Source organism: Mastigoproctus giganteus, chromosome 6 (assembly GCF_048544385.1).
Source record: "Mastigoproctus giganteus isolate SK-2022 chromosome 6, ASM4854438v1, whole genome shotgun sequence".
Lineage (NCBI taxonomy): Eukaryota > Metazoa > Arthropoda > Arachnida > Uropygi > Thelyphonidae > Mastigoproctus > Mastigoproctus giganteus.
Window position 1 is genome coordinate 117,825,726 of NC_143580.1, and position 20,085 is coordinate 117,845,810.

The 20,085-nt window shown below is 36.9% G+C and overlaps 1 protein-coding gene across 5 annotated transcripts in view; it reads right to left on the reverse strand.

The window, feature by feature from the left end:
- The window catches only part of LOC150084530 (uncharacterized), a 138,110-nt gene that overhangs the window by 65,360 nt on the left and 52,665 nt on the right, over positions 1–20,085 (reverse strand). For all 5 annotated transcript variants that reach the window (XM_090375296.1, XM_090375293.1, XM_090375295.1 and 2 more), the window contains 2 exons: positions 11,896–11,982; positions 7,859–7,944 (listed from right to left, as the gene is read on the reverse strand). In XM_090375296.1, coding sequence (XP_090231422.1) covers positions 7,859–7,944; positions 11,896–11,982 — 173 coding nt within the window. The remainder of the gene's footprint in view (positions 1–7,858; positions 7,945–11,895; positions 11,983–20,085) is intronic.

Below are 20,085 nucleotides of genomic sequence, written 5' to 3' on the forward strand. Positions count from 1 at the left end.
GTTGCACAAATTATTCGCTTTACAATTCCTTTCATCTCAAAGGTAGCACTTGTGCATATGACCGTTCCGATATTCCCTCTCAGAGACTTGGTAATTTGGAATCTCCTCTTTTCGATCTTCTCTGGCTTAAAATCTCTCTACCTCGTTGAGTCAAATTCATCTGTTCTCTCTACCGTTCTCCCAACTCCACTAATCACTTGGAGCTCTTTGACTTCCTCTCTTTGCAACTTGACTTTCTCCAGTCCAACTTTCCTAACAGCGAGGTAATTTTCCTTGGTGATTTTAATGTTCACAACTCCAGCTGGCTTCCGTTTTCTAGTCACACCGACCCAGCTGGTCGAGTTGCTGAAACCTTTGCAATTACTAATGACCTTGCACAGATTGTTAATTTACCTACAATAATAAAGGATAATCCTAACCATACAGCCAACACGTTTGATCTTTTTCTCACAAACAACCCTTCTACGTACATAGTCGAAGTGACAGGTCCTTTAGGCACCTCAGATCACAACTTGGTGATTGTGTCTTCTCCAATGGAGCCTTTATCTCATGGCTATTCCCAACTTCATATATTATTTGGCATTACAAGAATGCAAAATGGGATGACCTGCGAGATTTCTTTTCTTCTTTTCCTTGGTCGGATTACTGTATCAAAACTTCTCATGTCACTGTTTGCTCAGATCATGTCAGTGAAATTATTCTTGCAGGAATGGAATCTAACCCACACCCCACTTTAAATTCTCGTCCTTTATCTAAACCTTGGTTTTCCAATAAATGTGCTAAGGTTGTTCAAGAGAAGAATGTTGCATATCGTAATAGGCTTGTTTCTAATTCTTCAGATTCATTTTCTGCCTATACCAAAGCTGGCAACAATTGTAAAGCAGTTATTAATCAGTCCAAACTACAGTTTGAACAGGCTAAGAGTAGAAAACTTGCTTCTTACCCTAATGGTAGCCGAGCATTCTGGTCTCTTGCCAAAGCTATTGGCCGCAACTTTTGCCAATCTCTGCTCCCCACCTCTGTCCAAACCAGATGGTTCTGTTGTCACTTCAGCCAAGGATAAAGCTGACCTGCTAGCATCCCATTTTTCTTCCAACTCATGTATTAATGATCTGGTAGTATGAATCAGAGCTGTAATACTCAATATGTTCTACGTTGATAATAATATTAGTAAATTAATAAGAGGAGTTTACCTCAATATAGTACGTGGAACACTTCCGTATGATACCCTCCAGAAATTAAAACGGAAAAAACGAAAAAAATCGACAACTTACCGGTACATTAAAGTAAAATATATATAATTAAATAATTAAAGTAAAATATAAATAATTAAATAATCAATTTAACACAATTCAAAATCAATTCAAAACAATTAAAATTCAAATTAACGCAATTAAAAGAATCTAACGAAAATATTCAAAACGATTTTCCTTCCTGAAGCTGACAATGCTTTTCGACCGACTGTCGTGATCACAGGAATGAAAATTACCGAATCAGGCTAAACCTGCAACTTAAATAGTAATTATATGCCTTCGCGCATGCGCGTAAAGGTCCACGCATCGGAGATCAAATATGGCCACCGAACATTAACAGAATTCTCGTGTAATTTAATTTCAACGGTTTCTGCAATTAATAGTCGCGTATAATTACGTTGAACGTTAAGTATTTTGGCCTCGTTAAATAGAAAAGTATGTTTTTCGTTATTGGCATGAAAGGCGAATTTTGACGCTGCTGAACGAGAAGCACGAACTGAGGCTTCGTGTTGATTTACACGAATATTAAGAGAAAACCGCGTCGAACCCTGGTAAGACGAGTCGCAATCACCGCAAGAAATGTTGTATACTAGATCATTAATTTGTGTTGCGAACGCGGAAAGAACCGAGCGATTGTTCAGTATAGTGTATAACTTCCGTATAGGCCTAGCTATAATTTTAAATTCGGTATCTTTAAAGAATCTGTTAAGCTGTTTGTGAAGAATCTGTTTGTGCCACTGTTCAACATATGGGAGAGAAATAAAGTATTTTTTGATATTACTATTGTTGATTGGTGTAGTATTTTTTATCCTATCCTTAGCTTGTACCCTAATTCGATTTATTGTGTTAATGGGATAACCCCTGTTCAAGAATCTGCTAGTTAATATTTGTATTTCTGAGTCCAAAGCAGAATCCGTCGTTGAATATTTATAGGCATTTAGAAATTGATTAAAGATAATCGATCTTTTGTAGGTGAACGGGTGGTAGCTATTATAATGTAGAAGCATACCGGTGTTTGTGGGTTTTCGATAGATGCTAAATTGTATTTTGTTCGAGTCCCGGGTAAGCGTGAAATTTAGAAAGTTTAATGACTTAGTATCCGTATCTTCCCTTTCCAATGTAAATTTGAGTCTAGAATGAATATTGTTAAACGAATGTAAAATATCTTGGATAGTACTACTATCGGTAATAACTAGAACATCGTCTAAATACCTCCCATAGTATGTGATACGGGGACGAAAAGGTGTCAAATGTATCTGCTCAATCGTTGAGAGATAGATCTCTGACATTAAGCCACTCAGGCTCAAACCCATTGGTAATCCAAAAATTTGTTTGTACACCTTGTCTCGAAAGGTGATGTAGTTAGCCTCAACTAATAGTTTAATTAAGTGAAAAATCTCCTTTATAGGCAGCTTCGTATAATTAATCGGTGTCGAGTTTTTATTTAACATATCCCAAATAATATCTAATGTGTATTCAACGTTTACATTCGTATATAATGAGGTAACATCTAATGAGAATAAATTGTTATTGTCGCCGAGTCTACAGTCTCTAAGATTATTAAATAATGTATCGTAATTCTTAATCCCAAATTGTATAACCTGTCTAAAAGGTTTTATAATATTATATACATGTGTGGCTAAGGCTGAAAATGACGAGTTCCTGTAGGAAACAATAGGTCGAATCGGAAATCCAGGCTTGTGTAATTTTACCTGACCAAAAAGTGCAGGAATATTGTATGTTCTGGACTTCAATTCCTTCAACTGAACCATAGTAATGTAGTCGTTTTTACGATATGTGGTTAACGTTTTATTGTATTGATTTACCAAATTGGTAAACAGTGCCGGGTCCACTTCACGATAAGTGGAGGTATCAGACACAACTGAATCTAACTTATTAATATAATCATGTTTATCTAGTATTACCACTGTATCTCCTTTATCTGCCCTCTGTATAATAATGTCCTTATTTTCTCGAAGTTCTCGTAAAGCTGAACTGTCATGTGTATTCAATTTAGGAAGTCGTGTTTCTTTTATGTTATTCACTACTTGGTTAACTTGTTGCATAAATACATCTTTTTGTGGAACACTACGAAGTCCAAATTCAATATCAATTACGCATTGTTTTTTTGGCAGCTTTCGAGGTGGTAAATTATAATTTAATCCTTTGGATAAAAGTGAAATCTGGTCCTGCGATAGTGTACACGAGGAAAGATTTGTAACCTGTTGATATCGGTTCGTTGGATACTGGGTGAGGGGGTGTTCGTGAACTAGCCGACATATTCTGTGTTAGTGTTATTCTGTGTGACAATTTATTCTCATTAGATGTTACCTCATTATATACGAATGTAAACGTTGAATACACATTAGATATTATTTGGGATATGTTAAATAAAAACTCGACACCGATTAATTATACGAAGCTGCCCATTAAGGAAATTTTTCACTTAATTAAACTATTAGCTGAGGCTAACTACATCACCTTTCGAGACAAGGTGTACAAACAAATTTTTGGATTACCAATGGGTTTGAGCCTGAGTGGCTTAATGTCAGAGATCTATCTCTCAACGATTGAGCAGATACATTTGACACCTTTTCGTCCCCGTATCACATACTATGGGAGGTATTTAGACGATGTTCTAGTTATTACCGATAGTAGTACTGTCCAAGACATTTTACATTCGTTTAATAATATTCATTCTAGACTCAAATTTACATTGGAAAGGGAAGATACGGATACAAAGTCATTAAACTTTCTAAATTTCACGCTTACCCGGGACTCGAACAAAATACAATTTAGCATCTATCGGAAACCCACAAACACCGGTATGCTTCTTCATTATAATAGCTACCACCCGTTCACCTACAAAAGATCGATTATCTTTAATCAATTTCTAAATGCCTATAAATATTCAACGACGGATTCTGCTTTGGACTCAGAAATACAAATATTAACTAGCAGATTCTTGAACAGGGGTTATCCCATTAACACAATAAATCGAATTAGGGTACAAGCTAAGGATAGGATAAAAAATACTACACCAATCAACAATAGTAATATCAAAAAATACTTTATTTCTGTCCCATATGTTGAACAGTGGCACAAACAGCTTAACAGATTCTTTAAAGATACCGAATTTAAAATTATAGCGAGGCCCATACGGAAGTTATACACTATACTGAACAATCGCTCGGTTCTTTCCGCGTTCGCAACACAAATTAACGATCTAGTATACAACATTTCTTGCGGTGATTGCGACTCGTCTTACCAGGGTTCGACGCGGTTTTCTCTTAATATTCGTGTAAATCAACACGAAGCCTCAGTTCGTGCTTCTCGTTCAGCAGCGTCAAAATTCGCCTTTCATGCCATTAACGAAAAACATACTTTTCTATTTAACGAGGCCAAAATACTTAACGTTCAACGTAATTATATGCGACTATTAATTGCAGAAACCGTTGAAATTAAATTACACGAGAATTCTGTTAATGTTCGGCGGCCATATTTGATCTCCGATGCGTGGACCTTTACGCGCATGCGCGAAGGCATATAATTACTATTTAAGTTGCAGGTTTAGCCTGATTCGGTAATTTTCATTCCTGTGATCACGACAGTCGGTCGAAAAGCATTGTCAGCTTCAGGAAGGAAAATCGTTTTGAATATTTTCGTTAGATTCTTTTAATTGCGTTAATTTGAATTTTAATTGTTTTGAATTGATTTTGAATTGTTTTAAATTGATTATTTAATTATTTATATTTTACTTTAATGTACCGGTAAGTTGTCGATTTTTTCGTTTTTTCCGTTTTAATTTCTGGAGGGTATCATACGGAAGTGTTCCACGTACTATATTGAGGTAAACTCCTCTTATTAATTTACTAATATTAATGATCTGGGTAAAACACCTTCTACCATACCCAACACGTTCCATTCAATGCCTCCTGTGGTCTTCCGTCAAAAGGATGTCAGAAGGATTTTGACGATTCTTGATGCTAAGAAAGCTCCAGGTCCCGATGGTATTTCTCCACTTGTTCTGAAAACCTATGCTCCTGAACTTACTCCTGTTTTTTGCCGCCTTTTTTCACTTTTTTATTCCAAAGTTGTTTTTCCTTTTGCTTGGAAATTTGCTCATATCCAGCCGGTTCCTAAAACGGGTGACAAATCTCTCCCATCCAGTTATCGTTCCATTGCAATGACTTCTACTCTTTCTAAAGTAATGGAGTAATCAATTAACCGCCAACTCTTAAACTACCTAGAAACCTTCCGTCTGATCAACGATCGCCAGTATCGATTTCATCAGTGTCGATCCACTGGTGATATTCTGGCTTATGTTACCCATTTATGGACAAATTCAATGGAAAAGTACGCGAAACACAAGAAGTTGCTCTTGACATCTCAGAGGCTTTTGATCATGTTTGGCATAAAGGTCTTCTAACCAAGATTCCGTCTTATGGTTGGTTTGCCAACTGTTTTTTGTAATTGGTTATCCAGTTTCTCTCTGATCGCTCACTGAGGGTGATGGTAGGTGGCTCTCTGTCTTCTAACTTTTCCACTAATGCTGGTGTCACCCCAGGTTCAGTTCTTTCCCTACTCTTTTCCTCTTGTTTATTAATGACCTTCTTCCATTACTTTTCCATATCCTATCCATACCTTTGCCGCCGATAGCACATTGCATTCCACTTTCCATTTTGAGGAACTTTCTCCTGCTCAATCAGATTAAACTTCTCGGAAATCTGCTACCAATTCCTTAAATGCCGGTCTCCAAGTAATTCTCCAGTGGGGCAAAGACAACTTAGTTGATTTCAACCCTTCTAAAACTCAGTCTTGTCTTATATCTCGCAAAACGGATTTTTCTGCTGCTATGCTTATCTTTGGTGACACTCCGATTTCTAGGAAAAATGATATATCTCTTTTGGGATTACTCTGACTTCTAATCTCTCTTGGCACAAGCACATTACAAATATTGCTTCCTCTCCATCTAAAAAAACTTGGTTTTCTCTTTTGCTCTGGGCGTTACTTTTCTTCCAAACAGCTGTTCAATCTTTACAAATCGCAAATCCGCCCAGCCATGGAATATTGTTCCCACATCTGGGGTGGTGCCCCCAAAGCCTCTCTCAGGCTTCTTGATTCCATTCAGAAGAGGGCAGTTAGGTTAATTAATGATTCATCTCTAACAGAGTCTCTCCACTCGCTGTCTCATAGACGTACTGTTTCTGCTGCATGCCTCTTCTACAGATACTTCCATGGGCACGGTTCTTCTGAATTGGCTTCTATAATTATAATTCCCGCTCTCTCTTTCAAAACAGTCTGAAGAAGTGCCGCCACCAGCCAACATCCATTTACTGTCCAACTTCAAACTCACAGAACCAACTTTTCATCTTACTCGTTTATTCATTCAAGTGCCGTTTTCTGGAACAACCTTTCTTCATATGTATTTCCTGAAAATAGTTCAAGTCCAATGTCAATAAATATCTTCTTTCGTCTTCTCAACCTGCAACCGAAGCATGGTACTAAGTACTATAGGTTCTAATACCTCTAGTTTTTGGGGTTTACATATAAAAAAAAAAAAAGAAAAAAAAAAACAGTTAAGTCACTCACCTTAAAACTGTTAAGTCACTCATGACTGCTCTGTTATTTCTCAGAGACACCATTTAATACCAGGCAGCCATTTAAGGCCTCGACCTCCATAATTAACTCATATTGGCTTATATGAGGACATATCGGAACCGTCTGATCAAGTCAAATGTTAATGTTGTTCCCCGAGGAAGAATGCAACACACAAAAGCACCATGGGATCCTGCTCTTAAGTGTTTTTTTTTTCTTTCTTTCTATTAGTGCAACCTCTTTTTTCCTACTATTAGTAGGAAGCGCATTCTACTTAGTATTTGTACACCGAAGCCTTTTTCCTGATTGCAGCTCTTGAATCGAGAAAGGAGTGCATTAAACGAAGCATATTTTTAAACAGCATACCCACAGACACCATGTTAAAGACTACTACTCAGATAAACCAGGCTCGCGATGCTAATTAAAATGAGATTTTATAATATTATGTTAGCAAAGCTCAATTGCTGGATGAAACATTCTGAGATAAGCAAACTTACAAAGCAGTTAAGAGTCTCGTTTCTCGGAATCTGGGGTTAGGAAATGGAATATGTTACACACATTGTATATTCTCGAAAATTTGGTAATATTGATGTACGAAAAATAGAATTGAAGTAGTGACTTGGCAGTCACTCGCGGGAACAACTACGACTGATTGCAGCTCATCGGAATATCCAACTGACTTGAGCAGTTACAGCTCAGTGAACTGCGTTATGTCTTCATTGCGGTTATTCTGTAATCCATTTCTAATACCTTCTGTTGTTTTGCTATCAGTTTTTGTGCAATATATTCGAAAGCGTTTGTCCATAGTCAGTGCGGCATTGTAAATTAGTAGATCTGTCAAAAGAATGTTAATGCGAGTCTAAGTAAAAACAGGTTTCATTAAGATTCATCCTTTTTGAGTATTATCTATTTTATGATGGGATGGGTCTGTATGAGCCACTGTAACACAATCGCAATGTCTTTACATAGCAATATACAATATTCTCACTGCAGTAACCGTTACTCACCTATAAGGCTTAGGGATCTGACCTGTTTCTGCATGGTTCTGTAGATTGGTTACAATATCTTCCAGCATCTGGCTGCGAGTTCTGTCCTAAAAATTAAATAATATTCCAATTAGACTAGTCTTTTTTTTGTCATACCTCCGCAATGAAAATATGTGATTCTGGAGGAAATAAACGCGCTAATTTGAAAATCACCATAAAAAGTCTCTATCACGTCTACATCAAAAGATGTACCAACGTTTAATGTTAATTTAACTTCTGAAAGAAGTATCATAAATCATAGCGAAATAGTTATATTTCAATAATATATAATCAACATACCTGTAATTGTCCTTAAAAATGTTTGCTACTAAGGGATTTTCTCTTTTATTCTTGCTTACTCTTTCTCACAAGGAACCAGCAGTAACCCCCATCATTACATGATCCTAGCGACCTTGGTACCGCTTTTCCATCGTGGAAATAGCTTGATGACACCGCTTCCCTTGTTCATCACTCATCTCCCAGATTTTCGGGGATAAATTCGAGATGGGAATGTAGAAAATGAATTTTTAACGACATTCGACAGCCCATGTTTTTGTAGCACTCGAGTAAATTAGACACCATTTCATAGTTTTCTTCTTTTCTATTACCCAAAAAAACCATGTACTACCGCCTTAAATGATCGCCAAGCTAACAATTCAACCTCCTTTAATTGGATTTCAAACACATCGTCTTTCAGGCGTTTGCTAATATGGGGTTTTACGAAAATTCCTTCGTTAAGTTTGGCATATGTTAAATTAGGAAGAAACACTTCTGAAGTAAGTAAATCCGTTACCTTCTTTATCTAGTGCCTTCACGAAATTTTTTATCAAACCAAAGTTTGATGTGCAGGGGTGGAAGAAGAACCTTGTTTGATTGCACTAAAGGAATACATTTTACGTTGCATTGTCCTGGTATGAACTCGTCCCGCTTGTCCCAATGTTGCACAAAATAATATCCTTTTGTCGCACAGCTGTCCCACAAACACAACAATATTTTGTGTAAACCAAAAATAACCTTAAGATCACTGCATATGTTCCAACCATAATCCAGGTATTTTATAGCATATTGAACCTTAAACATGCTTTCATGACTTTCTTTAAGTCCAACTGAATGAAACACAGGAACTGATGGAAATTCGTTGCCATTATGAAGCAAAACTGTTTTTAAACTTAATCTCGAGGCATCTATGAGCAAACGCCATTCATTTGACTAATGAACGACACCTAGTTCTTTCAGAAGTTCAATAGCCTTTGCAAAAACACATATTGTCCTCCGTAGCAAAAATTTCGAAAACTTTTCATGTCTTTTTCGAAACATTGAAGTCTTTGTTCCTGCTCCGAGTATATTCCACTGCTGTAACCTAGAACCTAACAGTTCAGCTTGTTCTTTCGGAAAATTTAAGTCTCGAACCAAATCATTCAACTCATCCTGTTTGATTAAATATACCTCACTATCCGAACTTACTAGCTGATAGGCAATAGTTGCAGGCCGCACTATCCTAATCTCGAAGGGCTGTTTATGTTTGGAGGATAGATTTACAACCCTGAGAACATGCCACGATCAGTTAATCCTAGAGAAACATTGGCAAAGCCTACAAAAATCCTCACCAAAAACGCTAAGTGTACTCTCTTAAAATTGTAAATTGTTGCATTGGAATTTGAACCTAAGAACCATAAGTAAAAGTCTGATTATGTTTATCACAAGAAAACCGAGGGCAGAATCGATCGCTAAAATTAAGAGTTAAAATAATTAGCTTATATCTGTTAAAATAAATCAGTATTTCACGCATTACTATCATCATGTTTTTCGAAATCTATGCAAAAAATTGGTTAAAAGTAGCATTTACGAGTTCTTGGTGGTAAAAATCCTGTTGGCCAGTGTTATTAATGCTGATTAGAGATTTAAAAACACTGCAATCCACGAAATTTTTTGGACTAAAATGAAGTTTATTTAAAATTGATAAAAAGTTTACAAAAGATATTCCAATAAACGAACCATTTTATTCTCAATTTTTTACGACTTTTCGGAATCCTTGCGGAAGAGGAGACTGTCCTTAGCTTCTACCCACAAGATACTACTAGTAGTCGTTAACTCCATTTGTTCCGCTAATTCCATTATATTTTTTCGAAGCTTAAGTGAACTGCGAAATACAATGAAAAAGTGTTGTGGAGTTAGAAGACATTTAAACACAGGAAAAGAAAAGCACTTGAACTATCATCCAAGAATTAGAGGTACGCTTCGCCACCAAGAAATAAAAACAAGAATAAAGTGAGATTATAGATAACCCATTGACTTAATGAAATGAGCACAGAAGTAAGCGGAATAAAATCTTGTCTGAACGAAACATTTCCCAATGATACACAAAAAACTACGCTATATTAGAAATTCAGCAATAGGCCATTATAAAATTATAAAACTAAAAAAAATCTATCCAGGTTCTTCACTTTTATATGAAGCTAAAATATGAAGTCACTCTGGTAATTGTTTTAAAAGTTGTTCTCGCGTTTAAGTTAAGATAAATATCTTAATTTAATATCGAGATATTCGAATTATAGGGCATTGCATTCCTATTATCAACTGGCTGTTCAGTATACACTGTTCTTTCTTCGATATAATCCACAGGTACCAAAAGAGTTTTGTTGTTCATTATGAAACAAAAATCAGAGCAATTCAACCAATTTTGTTAATATTTAACGGCATGTAAAACCGCAATAGCTATCTAAAATTGAATTTGAAAGTGTCTGTAATTCTTCCCAGATACGTGGTGAGAACTTTGTCAATGAATTTGGCCCTAGAGAACGTGCATGGTTCATGAGGTGATAGAATTTTTCAGTAATCTGTGCTTGTTTAACAGGAGTTTTCACAGGGATGGGAATATACTTAAATATAACGGGTGCAAGAATAGCTGCTGATGCTATTTAGTAGTATTAAGTATGTCTACCAAAATTCAGCAATAAGCCATTACAGCTGAAAAAACGATTTTTATGCAATGTGGCATCATCCACACAATTCCCGATTGAAGTTTGTAATTGAGGCTTGTTCTTGGGTTTTTTAGGCGCATCAGCGACTTGGACGATATTGTGCCTTATATATTACGTTTGTTAAATTGCGTGTGTTCTGTAGTCGATTTGTGTCCTGGGAGAAAAACCCGTATTGCCAGGAGGAAAAACCATGAAACCCTATTTTTTTTTTAAACTCAGACACGTTGTAAAAAAGGCCCATAAAAATTGTCCCGGTCATCGATGGGATTCGAATTCAGATCTTTTCCAGTCAGTGTGAGGAGGGCGGTGATTCTACCAACTGTACTACCCACGAGGGTGTAATTGAGGCATGTTCACTTTTCACACAATGATCGGACTTTAGGACCTTTGCAGCAGCCCATCAAAAACTCTAATTGGAACACATAGGCGGATTTAGGGGAGAGGCACGGGGGCATATGCTCCCCCAAATTGGAATTAGAAACAACATCATATCTTAACGAACTGAAACTTGTGCCCATCATATTTTAACGTACAGAACTTGTGCTTCTCCCCACATCCAGAAAGAAAAAAATTCTGGATCCGCCTTTGGTGGGACAATTTATTTTAGTGGGGTATTTTAAATACACAGCATATTGTAGTAAAACTGGATAAGTAGATGATCCATCAAGAATACTTTTACGATTTCTCAAAAGGAGTTCCTTCAGAATTTAATAAGAAAAAAATAAATGTACTGTGAACGTAGGATCTTTTGGACTTAGATCAAATAAGAATGAATAGCTTTCGAAATCAAAAAATAAATATTTTTTTTATCTACGTACATTGATAAAGTGGTATTCAAATACTGTAATTAAAATGCAAACTTAATAGCGTTTCACACTCGTATTTTTTATTTTTTTTTATATAAAATGTTGACAATGGTTGGATAGAATGCCATACTTAAAATCTAAAACAGAATATCTTAAGTAGCTCACATCCGGTAAGGATTTTTATTCAAATTTATGAAAAATACGTTATTGTTATGTAATAATTTTTACTTGCCTGCATGCGAGCAAACTTTGGTGCGGAATAACTGGCCCTTTCTCCGTTAACAATCTTTGTAAGGAGCCATTCCCGGAACAGAGGGCCCTTGAATATATTAAATGCACACAAAATTTAACACTGTTTTATAAGAGAACATTTTTAAAAGATTGTTTTCTATAATTCTCTGTACTTAATTATGCAGTGTGTTCAGTAATTATGTGGCAATTAAGAGGACCTCTTTTTCGATTAAAAACAAATCAAGTAGTTCATACGAACTGTTGTCTTTACATCTTTCGTTATTGAAATGCAGTAGTTTCATTTAGAAAAGGAGTTGTGGATTTTGTGGCTAATAACATCCAATGGAATTGAATATTAGTCGTACATGAGGACTCACTGCTCTAGCATCAAATTATTCATGCCAGTATTCAGGTGAAAACCAGCAAGCGATTCAAGATCAGTTTGCCACTTCTCTCTCGTTCCACATAATCCGTACAAGAGTGTGCTGTAGCATGAGTGCAACGTGAATAAGCTATTGAATAACCTTGAAAAGCCTGTTGATTTTCTTTCGACTGTAACACAGGAAAGTCCTCAAACAACCGCTGAAAGTGACTGTAAGGAGGAGACGAAAAGTGCTGATCTCGCAGTGGCTTCTTATCTGCAGTTGTCCAAGAGAAAATGTTGATTTACTAACAGCATATTGTGATCTCTGTGCATAGCTATCAAAAAAAAATCTACCCGTATCATTTTATAAATCTCATATTTAACCACAACAGTAAATTCTGATGATGATGTTAATAAACAATATGATAAAAGTAAATCACAAAGCATTCACATTCTAGGCGAAGTTAAAAAAGAAATTCAGTTGCAATTCGACTTTATGCAGACAAATATTCCTCTTGTTGAATCTTTAAGTCGAAAACATTTCATAACTGCAACAGACGATTAAGGAGAAGATTTGTTTCGTCATCGCCATGTGGATGCTTAGAAACTGCGTCACTGCACCAACAGCAATGGCTGGTTGTTTGGCTGTTTGAAGGTTTCAGAGCGCATCGATTATTAGTTCGCCAGTTCAAAAAGTACTAGATGTGACCTTCATCGAGTGTGGAAAGTGTGCGTTCATGGACAGATTTTCACGTTATGCGGCCGAAAAACAACCTAGAATGACGGGGGAAAATTTTCTTGAATTTATTTTAAGATACCAGAATTAATATTCAAAGTTATTCACTGTGGTTTAATCCGCTTACGTCTCTTTAGAGAATACTGCACGGATATTTACTTTAGGGTTCAGAGAAGGATGTGAGACCAGAGAGGCAATATGAATATTAAGAACACTAGCAGAAAGAAGCATGGCTATAGGAAAAGATCTGACACTCTGTTTTGTTGATCTCGAACAGGCTTTTGACAGAGTGAATTCGGTTAAGCTGATGGAATTGGCCTAGATAAAAGAGATATAAAACTAATTTTGGAACTTTACATGGGACAGACAGCTGTGGTTCGAATTGAAGGAGAGGATTCAGAAGAAGTAGACATGGATAGGTGTAAGGCAAGGATGTTCCATGTCCCTCTTACTATTTAATATACAGGGTTTTTCAAAAGTGATGATCAATAATTTAAAGATGAACTGTACAGACTACAATATGCAAAAAAAAGCCTAGTAAACATGGGTCCTTAAGTGAATCGTTTTCGAGATATTGCACATTTCTAGTTGGGATCCACCACTGACCAGGTGAACTGTACACAGTTGAGATCCACCACTGACTTGTTTGTTTACGTTAGGTTATGCTTATTCTCTCCCTTTCCCCTCTCTCAATGTTCTGAGACGTAGCAGGCATACTAGTACTTGTCAAAGGATAGTAGGATAGTCAACATGGAAAGAGGTTACAGCAACGAAGAGTATGCGGACATGCACTTCACGTATGGTAAAGCCAACGGCAGTGCACTCGAGGCTGCACGTTTGTACCAAGAAGCATTTCCCTGCCGAAGGCAGCCCAGCAGGCGCACATTCATCATGGTACATCAACGCCTTAGAGAACATGGGCGTTTCGCACATGAAGTACGAACAGATACATCAACGCCTTAGAGAACATGGGCGTTTCGCACATGAAGTGTGAACAGATAGGCCCAGAAGCATAACACCTGATGTTGAGGGAAGGGTGTTAGAAAGAATATAACAAAATCCTGGAATTTCGACAAGGAGGGTTGCTCTGCAAGAGCGTGTACTGAGTCATAGCAGTGTGTGGCGAATTTTACATCGCCAATTACTGTACTCCTACCATATCCAGCGTGTACAAGGTCTCAGCAATACAGACTACTCTCCCAGAGTGAACTTCTGCCAGTGGATGCAACAACAGTGTGCCCTGAACCCCCAATTTTTAAACAACATTTTCTTCACTGACGAAGCTCTGTTTACTCATGATGGTATTTTTAATTTTAATAACTGTCACTTTTGGTCCGACGAAAATCCTAATGCAATTCACGAGTCACGACATCTGCAACGTTTTTCGTTTAATATCGGGGCAGGCCTACTAGGAGACCATCTAATTGGACCACACTTTCTGCCAAACAGGCTAACAGGAGAGCTATACCTTCAGTTCCTACAGAATGTTCTTCCAGACCTCCTTGATGATGATAGCATTCCACTTCAGCAACGCCAGAACATGTGGTTTATGCATAATGGTGCACCGGCACATTTTGCTCGAGTTGTGACTCGATATCTAACTAGAAGGTATGGTCAACGGTGGATAGGTAGAGTTGGGCCTGTAATGTGGCCTCCCAGATCAGCAGACTTAAATCCTATGGATTTTTATATCTGGGGTCAGGTAAAAAAGCTTGGTGTACACTTTTGACATTAACGCAGTTGAGGAATTGCAGCGTCGGGTTGAAGGAGCCTTTCGGCAAATCAGAAATGACCCAGGAATGCCCGACAGGATTTGAAACTCAATGCAGAGAAGACTACAAAGCTGCATACGGATGCAAGGCAGCATTTTGAACACCTTTTGTAACATCCTGTAACATCTGTAAAATTTTGTGGTGTTGAAACCAAAAATTAAAAACGTATTAACTTATGTTTAATAAAACCACCCTTAGCATAACATCACAGCTATGTGATGGATTCACAGCTTTTTGCTAAACTAGTGCTCCCATAGTTAGTAGCGGATCTTAACAGAAAATGTGTATTATCTCAAAAACGGTTCATTTGCGGCCCGATGTTCACTGGGACTTTTTTGCTTATTTTGGTTTGTACTTTTCACCTTTAAATTATTGTCCATCATTTTTGAAATACCCTATATATGCAGAAGCACTGATGAAAGAGTACAAAGAAGAGCAGAAAGGAAGTGTAAAAGTAGGAAAGGAGAAGATAAAGACAATAAGATTTGCAGACGACTAGGTTTTGATTGCTAATTATGAGGAGGAATTACAGAGCTCCTTGGATATCTTGAACAGCAAAGTAAAGTAAAGGAGTACAATATGAAGATTAACAGCAAGAAAACTAAGATAATGTTAATTTCAAAGTGGCCAGAAAGAACAATCAATGTAACATAAGATTGGAACAGGTGGACAATTACAAATACTTGGTAAGTATAATGACAGAAAATGGAAAAAGACCAAAGGAAATAAAAACAAGAATTGCAATGGACAAAGAGGCATTTAGTAATAGAAAAGAACTGTTGAGAAGAAGTTTCAAGAAGGAATTAAGAAAGCAAATGGTGAAAACATTAATATGGACTGTTGCTTAGAGACATGGACACTGGCAAGAGAGGAGATCAGACAACTATAAGCTTTCGAGATGTGGGTGTGGAGGAGAATGGAAAGGGTGAAATGGGGGAATGGGGAAACAAAATGAGTAATGAGGAAATTTTGAGGAAAGCAGAAGAGAACGTCAGTAAAAGAACTAAGAAGACAAAAAGAATTTTATAGGACATCTTTTGAGAAGAGAAAGCATGCTGAGGAAAGTGATAGACGGGAAGGTGTGTGGGAAGAGAGCTGTTGGGAGAAGGAGAATTGGAATGATGGATTCGATGGGAAGAGGAAATTATGCAGGAATTAAAAGGAAAGTGCAAGATAGAAAAAATGGCGTCAATGGAGCCCTGAACTAGACTGAGGGCACAGAGAACTTGAAGATTTACTTTTACCCTACTATAAGCAACAAATGTAGGAAGACATTACAACGGCGACAGTTCTACTAGGGGACTCTTTAGCAGACGCGTGAAACAGACCAACACTTCACTAATCAGTTCTTGATAACAGATGAAGTTAACGAGAAGTGGAATTGTGCGAAGGACTCTTGCAATCTCTAAAATATTTCTATTCAACGGGGGAGGATGTGACTATGTTCTAATTGCGTTTTGTATAAAGGGCTTCTCTGTTTTTGATTAATGTTGAAACAAAATGCTTGAATACGGCTTCAACCAACACAAAAATTTAAATAACTAAGCACTATTCCTATTCCAGCATCTGTCTTGCCATGTGTGTCTATATAAAAGTTGGCCGAATTATGGAGACTGATCAGAATCTAAAAGAGAGCACCTTGTAATTTCGCGTGGGGCTTCAGAAGTATTTTGTTTCGTCACGAATCCCAATCACAGAGGGCCTTTTTACGGAATTGAAGTTAGAGTACAGCCACAGACTCTAATGTCTCTTATAAATCATTCAAGAGTTTATCACGAGATTCCGAAAGTATGAATGCAAACCATGCACAATACCCTGGAGTAGTGGCATTTCAAATATCCATAACAGGCATGAGAAAATTTAGGATCCGTATTCCATATGAATTATGCCAGGGTTGAGTAACCTTCTCCTGCGTTGTGACACATATGTTGGAAATGTCTGCGTACCATTTGGTGGCGGATCCAAGAGCAACCTGAATTGACAATTTCCTCCCCTTTACTGATCCGCGCCTGGCGCCACTAAATGTTTTTGGTAACCATGTAAAGAGATTTTATGTCAAGCGCTTGTAATAAAAAATTTTAAGTGAATTTACGTTTACAGAATAAATTTAATACAGATCAAAGAATAAATATTTGTCCATACAGAATCGATGTTATGAGGAGCTCACTAACATCCTTCCTTGCATTAAATTAACGCCAAGAGGCTTACGGTAAACATGTTAATTATCTGGCAATAGCAGTGAAATTTAAACTTCTGTGTTTATTTTTAGTTCTGAATTTAAAAAGAGTTATGTAATTGCTTTTACATTATTTTTTCCCAAATCGAGAGGCTGACCACTGAGAAGAGATACACGGGCCGCTTATGGCACGCGATACCAGTGGTGCTTCTCGACCATCGGGAGGTGTGGAATAATAAGTGAACATCTTACAGATCTACTTCACGTTCCCCTTGTAATTTACAAAAGTCCCTACTTAAAAATTTTCTCAGGTGTGCAACGTTAGAAGACTACTGTTAGCAATGCGCTTGGTTCACATGCGGCGGCGCAATTTAGTGTAGTTAATTTTTGAATACTCTACGTTGGAAAGGCGAACCAGTCTTGCTGCTCGGCCACTTCAATCCCAGATGCAAACCTAATGAGGAGCCATTTAAAGGACACTCTTTATGGATCGGTTGTCTAGGATAAGCGCCGAGATAACTAGAGTTGCCACAACGACTTCCTTAGTACAGTACATCGTCTGTAAGTTGGTGTTACTGTGGTTGGTTTCGCTCGTTTGAGGAATGGGAAACCATTGGACTCTCGATCGTGGTGCAGAAAAGAATGAACTCAACATTCATCGGGTCAAGTGGTAAGCGTTTATTTTACTATTTCATCTTAAAATTATGCATTTACCTCCTCTGATTAAACCTGTTACACATTATCCACAAAATCTTAATTTATTAATGTTTTCTAACAGTCCGCACGAAACAGCTTTATCTCGCAATGAGAATGGATCATGTTCACGTGAAGTTTTTTTTTGTCATTTTTTTTCGGCCTAGAATAGAACTTCTTAATTTTTTCATGTAATTACGGAACACACCTGTACAGAAACACCCATACATACAAAATAATTAACTTCTTTATTTAAATCTATTCTTTCGCTTTAAGTAAAAGCATAGATTTATGTCAATATTCAGATAACTAAAGCTGTGTTCCTCCCCTTTTCTGTCCACTAATATATGTACAGTACCCCATTATCATGTTAGTGGATAATGGGGTACTGTACTCCATTATCATGGAGTTTATATTAATTCCTCATTTATCTTTGAAGCCATGCAATGCATCCTAAAACCATAATATGGTTCAGTCGTATAAATCACAACATAATGATTTACAAGGTGGGAGTAAAAAGTTCAAGGACTGATTTTATATCTTGAAATTGTGGCGTGGTAGAACAGAACCGGCGCTAGGGGTGGGCAAGGAAGGCACTTGCCACAGGCGCCGTGCCACACTGCATATATATGCGTGCTAACATACGATATGAATTAGGGACCACAAATGGCCAAGGTCGTAGAGGACTTGTCGCGACATGTTCAATGATTTATCTGGTAATTTCAATCAAATCGAAGACTGCGCTTATCGAATTTTTTGACTCGTGTCATTGTTAATTACAAATTTACCCAGCATGGTCAAATAGGGAAACATGAATACAAAACAGTCTGCGCCGAGTGCCCGATGCTATTCGAAGAAAACGGCTGCAAACTGGATTTCAGGCAATTGGCCCTTGCATCATGACAATTGGGGCTTTGCATCAAGAATTTCATGCGAAGCACTTCATCATCACTGATTCCCCCATATTACTATTGGAATTAGTTTCCTGTGGTTTTTTTGTATCCCTTAAAAGCTTGGGAAACAAAAAAAAAAAAGCACAGTACTCAGCCCTCTTGGAAAGTTATCGGTGTGTATAAATTGAAAGGGGGGGGGGGCGGTACTACGAAGAAGATCCAGCCGAATAACTATAAAGCTTCGTAATTTTCCAAATATTAGTTCAGGGCCTGAACTTTTTCATCCCACCTCAGAAGTCTAAGTTATAAACTCTGCTTGATGCGCAGTACGCTTTCATCAAAATGAACTAAATGAAGGATGAATGATCACATTTAATAAAATGCCTTAACATTGATTTTGATTATATAGCTTGCACAAAAGGTTATAAGAAGTCATTACAGATAAGCCTTAAAAAACTGATGTTATTCTGAATATTATATTTTATTTTTATACTGCCTAGAGTATTATTGATCAGAAAAAAAATTTCAATGAAAAATATTCATACACAGTTACGTTATAACTTAAAGTTTGCAGCACAAAAAAAAATAATAATAAATAAATCACGCCACACTACCACTTAGGTTGCAAAATGTTTTTTTTTTAAAAAAAGGACTGTCATCATCAACATGATATTGTTGACGAAAAAAAAATTAATCAAAAATATTGAAATGGCCATGCTATAAGTGTTTCAAAATGGGACTCTGACAGAGTCCCACACGATCCCAGTTGCATTACAAAATTAGTACGCACCTGCCTACGGGTTAAGCATCCTGTCTGTGTTATCTTATGGGATTACATTCTGGTAAGCAAGAGGAAGATTAAACTTTGTGGAAGGTCCTATGAATAATCAGCAGTACAAAGAACTTGAACAGAGTAAGGTTTTGCTGACCCTGGGTCACACGTGCTTCTTAGTCATACACACGATCCCCTGCCAAGAAGTGACACCATTTATTATAGAGGTAGAGCTTTTTCTTGCATTGAAAAATCATTTGCATAGTATTAACAGTATAAAAAACCTGATGCTTCAGAATTGTCATCATGTATTTATCTCCATAAATATGCTCCTCTATTACCTAATGATATTATTTTCCAAAGTTCAAAAATTAAAAATATATTAGAGAATATATTTCTCTAAAAAATTAACTGAAATTCAATAAAAAATAAGATGATGACACATTATCTCTGCTGTGCGAGAACATAGTAAAAATTCAAAACTTTTCAAGATTAAAATTAATCAATTAAACAACAAAAGAAAATAATGGTTGATGCTTGCAATCAACGCCACTTTTCTTTCTGAAAATGGACCAAAAATGTCTGCTTAACTTCCTCTCTGGAATTCTCCATATTATTTCATTATCCTTTCACCGCTCTGTTTGTTCAAAGTAGTTTAGATTACGCTTTAACTTTTATCATATTCCAATATTTCAGTTGTTGCTCTCTTGCCTTTCTCTGATTTTAATATAATTCACATATGTCTTTCTAAAAGTACTTTTCCATTTTCGACTTCGTTTATTACC